Source organism: Mustela nivalis, assembly GCF_964662115.1.
Source record: "Mustela nivalis genome assembly, chromosome: 1".
NCBI classification, from domain to species: domain Eukaryota; kingdom Metazoa; phylum Chordata; class Mammalia; order Carnivora; family Mustelidae; genus Mustela; species Mustela nivalis.
Genome location: NC_139020.1, coordinates 183671054 through 183688182, shown reverse-complemented (window position 1 = coordinate 183688182; position 17129 = coordinate 183671054). Strand labels below are relative to the sequence as shown.

General features: G+C 39.3%; 1 protein-coding gene across 2 annotated transcripts in view; it reads right to left on the bottom strand.

Moving 5' to 3' along the window:
- Positions 1-16375, bottom strand: part of LOC309862833 (uncharacterized protein) — a 472598-nt gene extending 456223 nt beyond the window's left edge. The window contains exons 1-2 of one of the 2 annotated variants that reach the window (XR_014310731.1): positions 1299-1395; positions 934-1064 (exon numbers count right to left, since the gene is read on the bottom strand). Coding sequence is in view for 1 of the 2 variants with exons in the window: in XM_082727170.1 (XP_082583296.1) it covers positions 16315-16366 (52 nt within the window). In the remaining variant the exon portion in view is untranslated. Of the gene's footprint in view, positions 1-933; positions 1065-1298; positions 1396-16314 lie in introns of those variants that run through there. The other variant, XM_082727170.1, reaches the window with a different exon arrangement.
- Positions 16376-17129: the final 754 nt, after the last annotated feature.

The following is a 17129-nucleotide window of genomic DNA, read 5'->3' as shown; positions in this document are numbered from 1 at the left end:
TTCTTCCCATCCCAAAATAAAATGCCCTCCTCCTCTGATTCATCTGATAATTAATCACGGACTGACTTCTGGCATTTCTTCTTTGGTTATTTTGAACTGGGAATTAATCTTTATACTTTGCTTTTCTCGTGTTTGCCGTGTCTCCCAATTAGATACAGTGCCTTAGGGGTAAGGACTCTATATTAAGCCAGCAAAGATGAGTAGATTCCTCCCTGTCTGCCATCTCCAATCAACTGCTCATAACTAGTGGGATGTTGGGACGTTTGATGCCAGAGTTCTGTGAGAAAGAGGCCTGAAGTTGTTGGTAATGTCCGCAACGGGTTTCATGTGGTGGCATGGGGGTGACTCTAAGGTGGCCAGATAGTTGCTACCTTGCAACCCCAGACACAGCTCCCTTCTCATTGGACCCCAAAGCTGCATATCTTTCATGAAACATTGATCTGTATTCTTTATCTATGATTTAAGCCTTTGTATGGGTATAGATAAATAAATGTTAGGTGTATATCCCATGTAAACACAGGTAGTTTTCAAAAAATCTGTTTTCTTATCAAAAAGTTATTATGAAGTTTGTGCTGTACATTTAGAAAATAAAGAGTAAATTACAACAAATATAATAAGATCAACAAAAATGACTGTCATTATGCCATCCAGAGATAACCACTGCTAATAACTTGGAGTGTTCTTTGCCAGCTAATTTATTTTTCAATTTGGATTCTTCCCTGTGATATTGTGATTTATAATAAAGAAATACAGTAGTCCCCCTTACATGCAGGAAACATATTACAAGACTCCCAGTGGATGCCTGAAACTGTAGATGGTTACTAAAACCTATATATACCATGTTTTTTCCTTTACACACATAACTATGATAAAGTTTAATTTCTAAATTAGGCACAATAAGAGATTTACAGCAAGGACTAAAAATAGGGGTACCTTTATGACTCTGTCGTTTGAGCATCTGCCTTCAGCTCAAGTCATGATTCTGGGGTCCTAGACTCAAGCCTGGTGGGGGGCTCCCTGCTCAGCAGGGAGTCTGCTTCTCCCTGCTCGTGCTTGCTCACTCTCTGAAATAAATAAATAAATAAAATCTATTTCTAAAAAGGACTAAAAACAGAACAATTATAACAATACGCTGTCATAAAAATTATATGGTATCTCTCTCTCAAAATATCCTATTGCACTATACTCACCCTTCTTCTCCTGACCACATGAGAAAAAAAATCCCCTATCATGAGATGAAGTGAAGTGAATGCCATAGACATGGCAACATGCATAGGTAACAGTAGGCTTTTACTGACCTGATGATTCGTCGAAGGAGAATCACATTAGGCTTCTATTGACCTTCGGACATGACAATTCATCAGAAAGAGAACTGTCTGCTTCCAGACCGCTATTGCCCACAGGCAACTAAAACTGCGGAAAGCAAAACCAAAGATAAGGTTTGGGGAGGACTGCTCATGTATAGCTGGTCTCTGTTCTATTTCTGGCACCACACCTGAAACCGTTGAAATCTCCTATGATAAGTGCCATAGATGTGTTTTTGTTATGTTAATGAAGTAACCATGGGAAAGGCCCTAGGTAAAACCAGGCCAGGGTTGGTTGCCAATCAACCTTGTGAGTAGAGGGTTGGAACTTTTCTATCTCACCCCCTGACCTTTGGGGAGGAGAGACCAACCAGAGATTTGATCAATAACCAATAGCCAACAATTCAATCAATCATGCCTATGTAATGAAGCCTCCATAAAAGGCCAAAAAGATAGGGTTTGGAGAGCTTCCAGACTGCCGAACACATGGAGGTAGTGGGAGAGTGGTATGCCTGGAAAGGGCACCGAAGCTTCCCATTTTCCCCCATTTTTCCCCTATGCCTTTGTCCTATGCATCTCTTTGATCTGGCCATTCCTGAGTTACATCTTTGTATAAGAAACTGGTGATCTAGTAAATAAAATTTCTCTTTGAGTTCTGTGATTCCTTCTAGAAAATTAATCAAACCTGTGGAGGATTATGGACGGCATGTATTGCATGGAGCACTGGGTGTGGTGCATAAACAATGAATGCTGGAACACGGAAAAAAATTAAATTAAATTAAATTAAAAAAAAAAAAAAAAACCCTGTGGAGGAGATCATGGGAACCTCTAATTTGTAGCAGCTCTGTCAGAAGCACAGGTGATAACCTAGGCTTGCAACTGGCATCTGAAGGGAGAGGGGGAGGTCTTGTAGGACTGAACTCTTAAACTGTGGAATGTGATGCTATCTCTAGGTAGACAGTGTCAAAATGGAATTGAATTATAAGACGCCCTCTTAATGTCAATAGCAGTGTGTGCTGTTGGTTTAAGGAAGGCCCCTGCATCCAGCCCCAACACACACACACACACACACACACACATACACAGGAATTGGATTTAGGAACCCAAAAGACCCCCAAATGTGGTTTAGGCCAGTATATATTTTTAAGTTGATTTCATCACTCAGCATTGAATTTTGAACATTTTATTCATTTTTTTTTAAGAGACTCTTTTTTTGACAGACAGAGATCACAAGTAGGCAGAGAGGCAGGCAAGGGAAGAAGGGAAGCAGGCTCCCCGCTGGGTAGAGAGCCCGATCTGGGGCTCAATCCCAGGACCCTGATATCAAGACACAAGCCGAAGGCAGAGGCCCAACCCACTGAGCCACACAGGCGCCCCTGAATCTTGAACATTTTAAATGTAATCATTCTTCCAAAAGAATTATGTTTACTCCAAATACTCCATCACGTGGATTTCCATGTGTTTATCTCCAATTTATTTGAGGCTCTATTTCTATTAAAGTATATTGGTTTTGATGGTTTAGGTAACTATTTGTAACTTTCTCCAGAGCATTAGGACTTCCCCCAGCACTATTACAATTAAATGAAACATTTCAGGGGTTCATTTTCCAAACTGGAAAACATCCTGAATTCAAATTCAGCAAAGATAAAAGTCTTGCTTGCCTATATTGTTGGAAAAACAAATGATCTTATAAGGAGAGGAGAATGATAGCAAGGTTAATGTGTATCTGTTCACATAAAGTCTGGAGGCACATTATATTTTTTAACTGAATTATGAATGTACACTAAAGCCATCTGGCTAATCTTTCTCCCCCCACTCTTAAATGTCTTTAGAATCTTCACATCCTTTTTTAAAAAAAATGTTTTCAATTCAAGTATACTTGACATATATTCATTTCAGACGAATAATTTACTGATTCAATATTTTAGAGAAGAAAATATTTATACATATTATGAAATGCTCACCACAATAATTGTAGTACACAAAGTTATGGCAGTATTATTGACTATGTTCCCTATGCTGTACTTTTCATCCCCTTGACCTATTTATTTTATTTTTTATATATTTTTTAAGATTTTATTTATTTATTTATTTATTTATTTGACAGACAGAGATCACAAGTAGGCAGAGAGGCAGGAAGGGGGGTGGGGAAGCAGGCTCCCTGCTGAGCAGAGAGCCCGATGCGGGGTTTGATCCCAGGACCCTGAGATCATGACCTGAGCCGAAGGCAGAGGCTTAACCCACTTAGCCACCAGGTGCCCCTGACCTATTTATTTTAAAACTGGAAGTTTGTACCTCTTAATCTCCTTTACCTATTTCATTTATTCCCCCAATCCTCTCCCTTCTCACAACCATCAGTTTGTTCTCTGTATTTATGAGTATGTTTCTTTTTACTTATTATTGCTGTGTGTTTGTGCGCTGGTTTTGTTTTTTCAGATTCCACATATAAGTGAAATCATATGCTGTTTGTCTTTCTCTGATACTTACTTCACTTAGCACAGTGCCCTTTATATTCATCCATGCTTTCACAAATGGCAAGAAATTTATGGAGATATATATGTGTATATATATATGTATTCCATTGTGTGTGTGTGTATATATATATACACACACACACGTTGTGTGATATATTTATCTATCTCTATATATATACATATATATCCCATCTTCTTTATCCATTCAATTATCAATAGGTACTAAAGTGGTTTCCATATCTTAGCTATTATAAATAACATTGCAATAAATATAAGAGAATCCTTACATATTTCTGAATTAATGTTTTTGATTTTTTTTTTTTTCAGGTAAACACCCAGAAGTGGAATTACTGGATCGTATGCTATTTCTATTTTTAGTTTTTTGAGGAACTTCATACTGTTTTCCAGAGTGGCTACACCCATTCACATTCCTACTGACAGCGCACCAGGCTTCCCTTGTCTCCACGTCTTCTCTAACCCTTGTTGTCTCTTGTCACTTTGATACTAGCCATTTTTTAGACACTCCACATCCTTGAAGCCAGGAGGAAAAGAGTCATATTGTCAGTAGAGAGCGTCATTAATCTCATGGCAGGTAATACAGTTTTCACATTTCATTTAGGGAGCATTCCACAGAAGTTGCCTTTGAGACAAAGATGAGGGAGAAAGAAGAGCCACCACGGGCTGGAATATCCTAGCAATTATCCAAGGTAGCTCCCTTATAGGGATCTTAATTCTTTCGTAGACCTGAATATAAACTTTAGACCTAACTACTCTTTGTAAGTTACTTCATTTTGATCTACATTAGCAGTTCCTAAATTTAGCTGTGCATAATAATGACCTGCAGGCTTATTAAAATGCACATTCCCAGGCTTTACCCCAGATCTTCTAAATCAGAATCTTGGGGTAAAGAAGAGGAAAGCTGAAGAACCTGTAATACAGAAGTTCCCCTAGGTGATTCTGACACAACTCATAGGAAACCACGGTCTCAAAACAAACAAGTGAAATTGAAAATCTCTGCCAAAAACTTGCTATTCCGTCTGCTTGATTGAGTGTCAAACAAAGTGATTACCTTATCTTGATGAAATAGGCTTCCCCAACCCCCAAGCCAAATAATATATATTAAACATTAACATTGTGTTCATCTATGTCCTTGGCCAGTGGCTTGCAATTCTTTCACTATCAAACTACAGGGCTCTGATAATTGGTCCTTCACACACATCTCAGAAATTTCTATAATGTCCTCAGCAGCCAACTGGCACACCTAGGAAACAGGAAATAACTAAGATTACCATTCAGTTTATGTAGTTCCAGGCAAGGGCAAAGAACACTGACATTTTAGTGGTCCTCACTGGTTCTGGGAAGGGAAAATATACCATGTCTGGTTGATATTTTGAAACACTAAAAAGAGGTCAAGGATCCTCATCTACTACTCTCTACTTATGAATCCCTCCTGGGGTTTTGTTTGTTTGTGTATTTGTTTTTTGTTTTTTTGGCTAGGAAAGAAACATGTAAGGCTTATCCTTACTTGAGAACTTTACAACATGATGAGGAAAAGTGAATGGATTCCAAACAACAAGAAGGGAAGAATATAAGACATCCCATAATCAAAGCCTAGAGCGTCAGTACCAGAGGAATTTGGTGAAGAGAGAAACTATGTGAGATTTGGCCTATATAATTACATTAGCCTTGCAGATGGCACCTTGCCTACGATTGTAGTTTCCTACGATCTCTATTTTTAAATGTCTCCTTATAATTCCATTTCTGGAACCTGGATCCGTTAACCATTTTTATCTGTGGATATATTTGGGGAACTTTTTTGAAAGCCTGATTTTAACTGTAAATCAATCAGTGAGAACTCTCAACATAACATCCATTTAAAGAAGTAATTATAATCCACCCTCTCCTTCTGGCCTTCCTAAGATAATTTTTCACCCCAGTGATCCAATTCTGAATTGTCCAAAAGATATCATTTTCAGAAGAGCTGGGCACAAATGATAGAGAGCAGACTTTGATCAGTTGTGGCCAATTCACTGTCATTTCAGAAGAGAATTTTTGTCTTACTGTAATGGAAATGTGAGCATTTAGAAAACAGACCCTACTGAATAGTGCTATAGATACAAATATATTTTAATATTAAATATAACCTCAGAATATTTTTATTACAGAAAGATTTTATGACTATAGTCCCACCCACCAGAGAGAAGCACTGTTAATACCTTGATACATCCAAATCTTTTCCTAATATATCTCATACACACACACACACACAGCTGTATATATAACAAATATGAAAAAATTTAAAATATCATAAAATTACATATATTTTTGTAAATTTTTATAATTTTATAAAATTACATATATTTTATAAATATTTATATGTATATTTTTGTAAATAAATATATTTTTGTGAATTTTGTAAAATTACATATATTTTTGTAAATATATTTTGTAATTACAGATATTTTTGTTAAAATATAAAATTACATAAACTTTTATAAATTATACATACATTTTATAATTTACTTTTCTTACTCTACATACAAACATATTTTTCCTATATAAAAAATGTTCATCTAACAATATTTTTAAAGGATAAACTGAACTCTATTATATAGATCTGTGATCATTTATTCAACCAATTCTTCACTGTGATGCATTTGGATGTTTTTCATAAATTGTTTGCTGGTATAAAAAACACAATAATGAACATCAAAAAGGAAATATTTTCACCAGCATTGATTACATTCTCAGGATAAATTTCTTGTGTGGAACTTGAGGGCCAGTTGTGCTTGTGATACATAAAATGCCAAGTGTTCCCTAATCCCAGCCCAGATCAGACCCACGTGTCTGAGTTCCATACAGGAGAAGGGAGTAATTATACCACAAGCCAATCTTTTCTAAATAATATAGATGTCCTATCCTAGCGTATATTACACTGTAAACAGGTGAAAGAACTCTTCTCTATCACAAGTGAGGTTGAGAAGGTCAGTGAGGTGGAAAGGGGCGGGGGGATCCCCACCAGTCACATTCCATTCATTCATTCCATAAGTATGTATTAATCATCTACTTTGTGCCAGGCATGGTGTATAGTTCCGGGAATTCAAAGTTTACTAACCAGTGTTTTGAACAGAGATAATCACAGACTCTCACAGATAATCCCGGAACAATGTGATCTGTGTGCACCCAGGAAACAAAAAGGGCAAGGTGACAGACTCTACCTGAGAGGTCAGAGTCACAGGTTATAAGGAAGTTCACTTGTTCTGACCCTAAGGAAATAAAAGGAGTTTTTCCCAGGAGAGGAACATTACGGTCAGTGGGAACAGGAACTCAAAGGCTCAGAGGCGTGTGAGAAGGACATGTTCTAGGAAATGGCAAGAAATGATGGCTACTAAAAAAAAAAAAAAAAGAAAGAAATGATGGCTACTGTAAGAGAACACAGATCATAGCTATAGATAGAACATGAGGATGGAAATGTGGCTGGGGTCAGACCTCAAAGTTTCCTAAATGTTATACTGGGGACCCAAGGCACCAAAAGACTTTTGAGAAATCTTTTCCTGAGAAAAATGTTTTTGAGAAAGAGAATTTTTATCTGTACAGACATGATCCCCTTTGATCAGACCATGAGTGGCTAAACAAAAGGCTTTGGAGCCACATTTAGCTGGAGATAGTATCTATCTCACAGAATTGTTGAGATGATTAAATATGTTGGCATTTGTAAAAGACTTCAGCACAATGCCTAAGCTATACCCTGCACTCAGTAGATAGTAGATTCTGAAATAACAGACAAAATACGTTGTTATTAATCCCTGCCAGCAACCATCTAAAGGACGCATGAGGGGAAAGGGAGTTCAAAAGGACTAAGTGACTTGCCTAAATTCCAACAGGTAGTTGGTGGAGAAACCCGAGCTCCACATCAAATTCTCTGACTCTAAAACCAGTGCTCCTTTTTAAACATCATCGTAGATATCCTCCACAATGTCTGAACTGACCAGTACATTTTCCCCTGACATTCAGCCCAGATGGAGCAGGGGGTAAGTGGGGGGGGGGGGGTGAACCCACATCTCTTTCACTCCAACTTCTCCAGGATAGCCAAGCTAAAAGAAAAATCAAAGTTGGGCTAACCATTAGCCTCATATAATGTCAATCATAAGATTAGCACAGCAATAACAGCAGCAGCATTAACAACCACCACCTTTTCTTGAGCATTTACTAGGTGTCGGGCCCCACATGTTGCATACATTATACCATGTAACAACCCCCCAAATTAAGTTCTATTCTACGATGAACAAACTGTAGACCAGACAGGTTAACTAACTTGCCCAAAGCTACAAAAACAGAAAGCAATAGAGTCAAATGTGAGCCACATCATTCCTAGGCCAGTATTTTTATCCCATGTAAATATTTTGCCCGAACAAGGCAGAGAGGCCACACCTTTAACAAAAAAGAATATTCTACATTTTGACAGGAACCATCAACAGCTTTGAGACAGACTCTTTTCCAGGGCTGATGCTTATGTATTGGGTTAAGGGATCGCTAAGCTCTTAGGCCACAGAGGGAGCCTGGCACACAGCACGACCCTTGCAGAAGGACAAACTCCCCTTAGAAAGGCCGCTTCAGAAAAAGGCTCTTTGCTACTGTAGTGGGCTGACAGGAACATCTGCAACTGAGTTTCACCGCCTGGCAGTGTGTCTAAGGCTGGTGATGAATGGAAGGCAAGAGTGACATTTACTAAATCAGGTTGTATCCTCCATGCAGAGGAGTAAAGAACTCCAGTAAGCAGGAGTGATTCACTGAACCTGCTTTGGCAATCTGTGAAGACTTTATTCCAGACTCACAGCAGGGAAAAGCATACTTAAATCTTGCCCATGGAGCTCTCCCAGAATGAAATCTATCATATCACCGGAGGGAGAGAGAGAGAGAGAGAGAATCGGCTCTGCAATTGTGTGCTGTACCCAGCGACCAGTCCCTGCTGTCGGTATTCAAAGCTCCCCCAGATGCGTGATGAGATCTTACGCACAAGGTCTGGGCATGCAACACAGGACTGACTATCAGGCAGGAAAGCCTCCACTGGGCAGTGAACAGCTTTGAGGCAGTGGGAAATGGTCTCAGTGCCCAGAGGATGAGAGAAGGGCTTGGTTTAAAGGCTATAAACTGTCAGGACAAATAAAAGCAGGTTTCTACAGGAGAGAACTCACTGCCTCCATTTTACCTCATGCTTGGCCACAGCCTCCCGAAATTGAGTGTGTGCTTGACACGAGGTCAAGGCTCCTGTGAAGGAGAACCAGGCCCAATGCATAAAGGTACTCATGGGGAGGAGGAGGCAGGAGAGCTTTAACAACTCCTTAGCACCTCCCATCCCCTTCTCTCTCTTTATTCCTACGTAATAGTGAGTTCTAGTGGTTGCTAAGCCCTCACTAGGCACCAGACACCATCCAATTCTGTAAGTCTGTTAACTAATTTGTAAGACAACCCTCTCAAGTGGGAGTATTATTATCCCTATTGGGGCAGGTGAGCTCTTCAGTAACCCACCTAGTGTCACCCGAGTCATGAGTGCCTTCACCAGGGTTTAAACAGACCCTTATAATCTAACCATGAGGCTTTCTCACTTCAAGTGCCTATCCTTGGTTCTGTTTTCAAAGGTCATTTCTAAATTACTCTTTGTCCAGAAGGAGTGATTCTGAACCATTTCTGATCTCCTGGTCCATTTCCTTCATGATATTTATCCCAATGTCGACATATGTTATTCCCTTTTTGTCAACTGATTATTATCCTGTTATGTCCAATAAACTGTAAGTTCCAGGAAAGCAGAGATCTTATGTTTCATATTTGCCAACCACTCACCAGCACTTAAGACCATAACCTAACAGGTGCAAGGCTTTGACTACACATTTGTTGAGGGAATGGTGTGCCATCAATACTCTTGGTTTAAGAAGGTATCTATGTCCCATGAGCTTCTCAGAGGCAGGGTCCTTAGAATTCATTCACCTTTGAGCTTTCCAGTCTATTTCAGGGTTCACTGTAAGTGTACAATTAATGCTCACTGCCATATGGGATATTCTTAAAAGCAGACGTTTGATTTTTTTCTTTTTAGCATCTAGACCTGAGCTCAATTACTCGTTAATTCTGTGACTTTGAGAAAGTCACGTAAACAATCTTCCACCACCACTGCAACATGTATAAAATGACAGGATTATGGAGAGACTTAAATGATTAAAATCCTGGCACCCAGTCAGGTTCAGTCATGTCATGTCTGAACATGACTTATTTAGTTCTCTCTCTTCTGTGTCTTGGTAACATCAAGCATATAGTAGACACTCCAACATGGAGAATGACTGGAGGGGAAAAAAAATCAGTGTTCCAGGAGATGGGGCCCCAGGGGAGCTTCCAGTTCACGTGGCCAAGAGAATTCAATGCAGGGCTGGGGTCAACTCGGACTGCTATGGTTGGTTGAATGATGGGTCTCCTCTCTCCCAAATTCATTTCCACCCAAAACTTCAGAATATGACCTATCTGGAGATAGGATCTTTGCAGATGTAATTAGTTAAGGCCTCCAAGAAATTTGGAATTTAGGGTAAAACGATTTAGGGTAGGCCTCCCTCCTTTTCAGAAAAGGAAAGAACACAGAGGGACAGAGGGCAGAACACGAAGCGAAGAAGAGGTAGAGAATGCAATTTTACTGCCATGAGCCGTGGGATACCAGGAGCCACTGGAAGCTGGAAGAGGCAACGATTCTCCTCTAGAGCCTTTGTAGGGAGTATAGCCCTGCTGACACCTTGACTTTAGGGGGCTGGTCTCCCAGAACTGTGATAGAATACATTCTAACCTGGCTACTTCATAGTGATTTGTTGGAGCAGCCCCAGAAAACCAATATAATGGTGTACACAGATGCTATGTGAGACTATAGCTTCATTCAAAATAAGTAAATAGGAAGATAGATAAATAAATAACAACAGGGCAACAGCAAATGACCCATATTTGAAGCCATTCAGGTGCTCTTCCCTGGGAGGAAGCTTAATGAATAAAAGTCTTAATTCATAGACAAGATAAATTAGAGAGCAAGGACCTTCTCAAATTGATTCATCACAGAGTCTCCTTAAAAAACAAGATTCAATTTAGCAAAATGTGTTTACCCACAAATTTTCATCTCATGTTTAGTGAGCAAAATAAGATATAATTATAAAACCCACTGTCCTGGAATCAATCACAGTCTTTTCCTCACCTAATAAAGTAAGATGACCTGTGTATTTATCAGGCATCTCTCTTTGTGACCTTTTTTGTATCAGCAAATAATTTCAGTGAAGTGTAACATACATGCAGAAAGGTGCCCCACATATATGTATATGGCTCAATGGATTTTTAAAAATTACTCATATTCATGTAATTGGGCAAGAAGTAGGATGTAAGCAGCATTCTAGAAGCTTCTTTCCTGCTCTCTCCCAGTCACTATGTCTCCCCCATGAGAGATAGCCACTACCTTGATAACTAATACTTTTGATCAGTGTGGGATGTTTCCACGGTATATAACGGAATTAGGCAATATTTACTCCATGTCTGCTTACTTGCCCCACATGGTGTCTTACTTGCCCCTCATTCGTGTTGTATGCCTAATGGTTTGGATTTTTGGATTTCCATGTAAATGTAATGCAACGTTTTCATCCATTTTAGTGTTGAACAAATTTGTGTTGATTCTAATTTTGCAGCTATTGAAAAGAGTGCTTCTATGGACATACTTATATCTGCCTTTCAAAGTACATGTAAACACATTTCTTTGGAATATTCAACACATTTAGTGTGTAGAATTAATGGGCCATCAGACATCCATACATGTGTTCAGCTTCCTGACATGTAGCCACTTTTAGCCATTTTGGTGGATTTGTAGCAGTATTTCTTTTGCATTTCTATGGTAATTAGCAATGTTGGGCACCTTTCAAGTACTTTCAAAAAGCAATCCTCCATTTGGTCATGCTGTTTTATGAAGTGCGTCACACGTCTGTCCATCTAACAAAAAAATTAGGTTGCCATCTCTAACACATTTTTAATTTGAGGTTTTCTACATAAGTCTTCTACATAAGACTCTACAAGCAAGAGTCTGACAACAGGGATTTTCTTCTGCTATGTGATTGGATGACTTGTCTTTGCTGCTGGACAAAACAGAGCCTTAAAGAAAACACAAGTCAGCTGAGTGTTGAGGCTAGAGGTCTGCTTTGGGCCACAAAACTGGAAACACTACTACAAAAACATTACAGAATTCCCCACCCCCTCCCCGCCGCCAAGGATCATTGGAGAAGATTTTAAATTCTTAATTATCAAGTCAGCAGACAAGTCTCTCTCCTTTCTCATAAGTAATTCGAAAGCAGCACAAATGACCTGAGGTCCTTATAACCATATCTGTTGAGGGCTTCCACAATCCTCATCTTTTTCCTCAGCTTGTGGGGAACTCATCCATCAGCCATCATGTTATCTTAGTAGACAGAGGTGAGGTTTTTCCAAGGGTAAGCCCCACAATGTTCTTCTATGTCCTTTCTTTTCTGAATAAAGAGAATTGATTTCCTCTCTCATTTTCACTTTGCTTTTAGAGAAAATAATTTGTTGCAAGTGTGATTGGTTGGCTTAGATCTGGCTTCTATCCATACTGATGCTCTATTAATGACTGGAATGACCAATTTGAACTAGTTTGTCTTTGTTGTTGGCAAAATAATACTATTTTCCAAAATTCAGACTGTGTAAAATGTACCTAAAATAGTAGTCTGAGTTCTCTTGAAAGGTGAAGAAAGTTTTATGCTCAACAAAGAGATCATGGTTCCTATTGGCATTTCAGACCTTGAACCTAAAGGCAGTTATGCAGAAAACCCTGGGGGAAAAAATCTGCAGAACTGAAAATGCAGTCCTTGGGTATTTTTATTAGGTAAGCTTCCCAAATACCATTTTGAAATGTTACCTCTGAGACACCCCAGAACAGAATGAGTCTCAGGGAAAACTACCTATAAATCAGAAAGGGCACATTCTCACCACTTAGCAAGTCATTTCCTGCAATGACAGAAGTGAGTTTCTACCTGGGGTTTCTACACTGAATCTAGTGCGAGAAGTCACAACCAAAAAGGGTGACAAATGGCTTTGTTAGTTCTGCTTGCAAAATATATCCTAGTGAAGTAATAAAAGATATGCACAAGGATTTGCAGATGAGGATGGTCATATCAGCACTATTTAGCATCATAACATTGCCCATTACCTAAATACTAAACAATCAAAGATTGGAGCTATAAGTTTTCATTATATTTGGTTGTACATGTGTTTCTATTTTTCCACAAAAGTGTGTATTTCTTGTTTAATTAAAATATATGTTTAAAATCAGTAATATTACAAATTCAGTGAGATAAAGAAAAGAATATAGGAGAGCAATGGCAAAGAAGTATTTCATAACCTTTGATATAAAGTTTTGGTTGGTACTGGTTGGGGCTGAGTTTCCAGTTTGAAGTGATGATCTTTAGAAAAGGAGGATATGGGCGGGGGCGGGGGGGGGGGGTACCTGGGTGGCTCAGTCAGTTGGGCATCCAACTCTTGATTTCATCTCAGGCCATGATATCTTGAGTGGTGAGATATCCCTCTCCCTCTGTTCCTCCCCACCCCAGCTCGTGCACTCTTTCTCCCTCTCTCAGACATATATAAATGTATGTATATACATACATATCTATACACACATATACACATACATATATATGTTTTTTTTTTTAAAGAACAAGAAAAAGTGGGGCACCTGGTTGGCTCAGTCGGTTAAGCAACTGCCTTCAGCTCAGGTCTTGATCCCAGAGTCTGAGGATCCAACCCCCCCCCCATCAGGCTCCCTGCTCAGCGGGCAGTCTGCTTCTTCCTCTCCCCTTCCCCCTGCTCATGCTCTCTCTCTCCCTCTCAAATAAATAAATTAAAGTCTTAAAAATAAATAAATAAATGGAGGATAATGGGATAACAACAGATAAGACAACTGGTTTCTACAGAGGCTCTTATTCGATCGAAAACAGTAACAATGTCCTTCTGTTCTTTGATAGAAGGACAAAAACTTGTCCTTAGGTCTAGTGATGGTTACCATTCAAGTGCTATAGATGTCAGTCTATGTGCCAGACATGGTAGTTACATGCATTGCTTAGGGAAAGATGGAAAGCAGGCATGTTTTGTGATCAATACCGCCATCTTTCTTGTAACTTCATCCGTCCTACCTACACTATTTCCCGCCACTCCCAGCCTTTTAGTTGGGGGTTAAATGCCAGCCACCATGCTGTCATCTAGTTACAAAAACTATTACTTCATCTCTGCTAGTCAGCTGGAGTGTTATGGACCTTTTTTCCTGTCTCATGGTCATGTTATATACAAGTCTTCCTTCCTTCCTTTTCGTCTATCCCTCTCTTCCTCCCTCCTTCCTGCCTGCCTGCCTTTCAATGTTGAGTCAAGACACAACCCAGGCAGCCTAACTCCGAAATCATGCTCTTCATTTATCTGCTTTATTAGCCTTGGCACACATAAAAGCTTTGATCTACACAGACATGGGTTCAAATCCCCAGGCTGCCAATCTCTAGCTGGATGGGACCTTGGGCAAATCACTGACCTCCCTTTTCCATGCTTCCCTTATATGTAAAAATGAATTTGCTGATGGTAACTCTTTCATAGGCTTCATGCGGGGATTAAATAAGATAGCATAGTAAGGTCTCTTGCACAAAACCTAGCTTTCAGACAATTTAGTTGGATTGGCTATAATCAAACTAAAATATTGGCCCATCAAATCAGGTTTCTGAAAGAAAAATGTATTAAGTGTTAATTGCAGTGTTTGGAAAGTATCTGAAAATGAACCACATAAATGGAGCCATTTTGGTAAGTATAGAAACACAGACTTTCTGTTAAGGTCCATTTGTCCCAATTGTCCCAAATTATCATTTTATAAAGGCCTAATTGAGGGCCTTCTGTTCTGGGAGGTAAGCAATTCCTCCAGCAATTTTGTCTCTGAACTCCCTCACTCTCTGAGGTATAATCTTCTGGTCTCCTTGATTCCTCCCAATAAGATTTAAAACAGCATATTATCACATCATACTAAAAATATTGGCACAGAATTTGATAGAAAGACCCTCTGAGACCATCCCTTCTGGTGCTTCTCAATCTTTTTTTTTTTTTTTTTTTTAAGATTTTATTCATTCATCAGAGAGAGAGGGAGAGAGAGCGAGCACAGGCAGACAGAATGGCAGGTAGAGGCAGAGGGAGAAGCAGGCTCCCTGCCGAGCAAGGAGCCCGATGTGGGACTCGATCCCAGGACGCTGGGATCATGACCTGAGCCGAAGGCAGCTGCTTAACCAACTGAGCCACCCAGGCGCCCCTGCTTCTCAATCTTTAATGTACACACAAATCACCTGGGGTTCTTGTTAAAAAATGAAGTTTTTCATTCAGCAGATCTGGGCCCAAGAGGCTGCATTTCTAAGAAACTCCCACCTACTGTGCTGCTGGTTTAGGGATCAGACCTTGAGTAGCACAGCAACAGAGTTCTCACATGTCCCCACATGGCTGAGTCACCTTGGAGCTTTTCAAAAACTGACACCTGTTTCTCACTCCCAGAAACTCTGATCACCCTAATATATAGCATGCAGCCTGGGCAGTGGGTGTTTTTATTGTTAGTGTCTGGACATACAAGATTCTTTTTTTTTTTTTTTTTTAAGATTTTATTTATTTATTTGACTGACAGAAATCACAAGTAGGCAGAGAGGCAGGCAGAGAGAGATGGAGAAGCAGGCTCCCTGCTGAGCAGAGAGCCTGATGCGGGGCTTGATCCCAGGACACTGGGATCATGACCTGAGCTGAGCCGAAGGCAAATGCTTTAACCCACTGAGCCACCCAGGAACCCTGGACATACAAGATTCTGAAGGGGAATGGCAGCACATTGATATGGAAGCATTCACGTAGCACGGAATGTACTATGATTCCCAGAAACAAGGAGTAGATGTTTATATAAATGATGCAGGCTGCCTTCTGCCACGTAAAATCCCCACTCCAGGACAATTGCCCCTTACTGGCTATTTACACATACCAACTACTCTGCTAAAAGTCCCATATATTTCATTTGACTGTCAGATAGCCTTCTGGGGTAGGTATCATATCCATTTCACATTGGACACTCAAAAAATTAAGCAATTTCCCAGGTTAACATTAACAGTGAGAGGCAAAGCCGAGATTAAAAACCAAGTTGCCTGGTGGCAAGTTTTGTCACTGTGCGTGATTTTTAATATTTTTTAACAGCTTTATTGAACAATAATAGGCATATAATAAACTGTGCTTATTTAAAGGCTATGATTTGATGAATTTTGAGATATGCTCACATCTGTGAAATCATAGCTATGATCAAGAATATGATTTTATCTTCTCCTTAAAACCTTTCCTATGCTTTTTGTCATTCCTCTCTCTCTGAGCCCAGCCCACCCATGGGCAACCACTGATCTTTCTGTTCCTACACCCTAATTTGCATTTTCTAGAGTTTTATATAAATGCAATCATAAACTGTGTACCTTTCTTGGTGGCTTTCTTTTCCTCAGCAAATTGCTGGTGAGCTTCTTTCATGTCATTGGGTTTATCGATGGTTCACTCCTTTTTACTGCTGAGTAATCATCCATCATATGGTTATACCACAATATTTTTATCCGTTCACCTGTTGATGAACATAGGGGTTATTTCCAGTTTGAGATGATTACCAATAATACTGCTATGAGCATTTGTGTAGCATCCCTGTGTGAATATATGCTTCCACTTCTTGGGATAAATATCTGGGAGCAGACCAGCTGGGTGGTGCATTCGCTGTATTGAACTTTTTGAAGACCTGCCAGATTGCTTATACAGAGTGGCTACGCCATTTTCCATTCTCACCAACAGGGCATGAGAGTTCCAGTTGCTCCACATTCTCACCAACACTTGGTACTGGTTAGTCTTTTTAATTTTAACAGTTCTAATGGACTTGTTAGATGCCCTGTTGTAGTTTTAATTTGCCTTTCCCCAATAATTAATGATACTAAGCCTCTTTCCATGGGGTTACTTGAAGTGCAAACTTTTACATTCAACATCACTGTTTCTCAAACAAATACAATATGGGTCATTTTAAATGAAAAAATACAATCATACCAATCCCCAAACTTTACTTAAATAACTTTCATAGTAGTAATTATTTTATTAGAATATTAACAAAATACCAATATAAAACCTGGCAAACATTTCTTTTACTTATAAATTTCACATGACTATAAAAATTAAATCCAAAAAAACTAAAAATTCTCACTAATATAAATAATAATATGAGAGAGGAAGATTTTGTTGACCCTAAATCCCCACT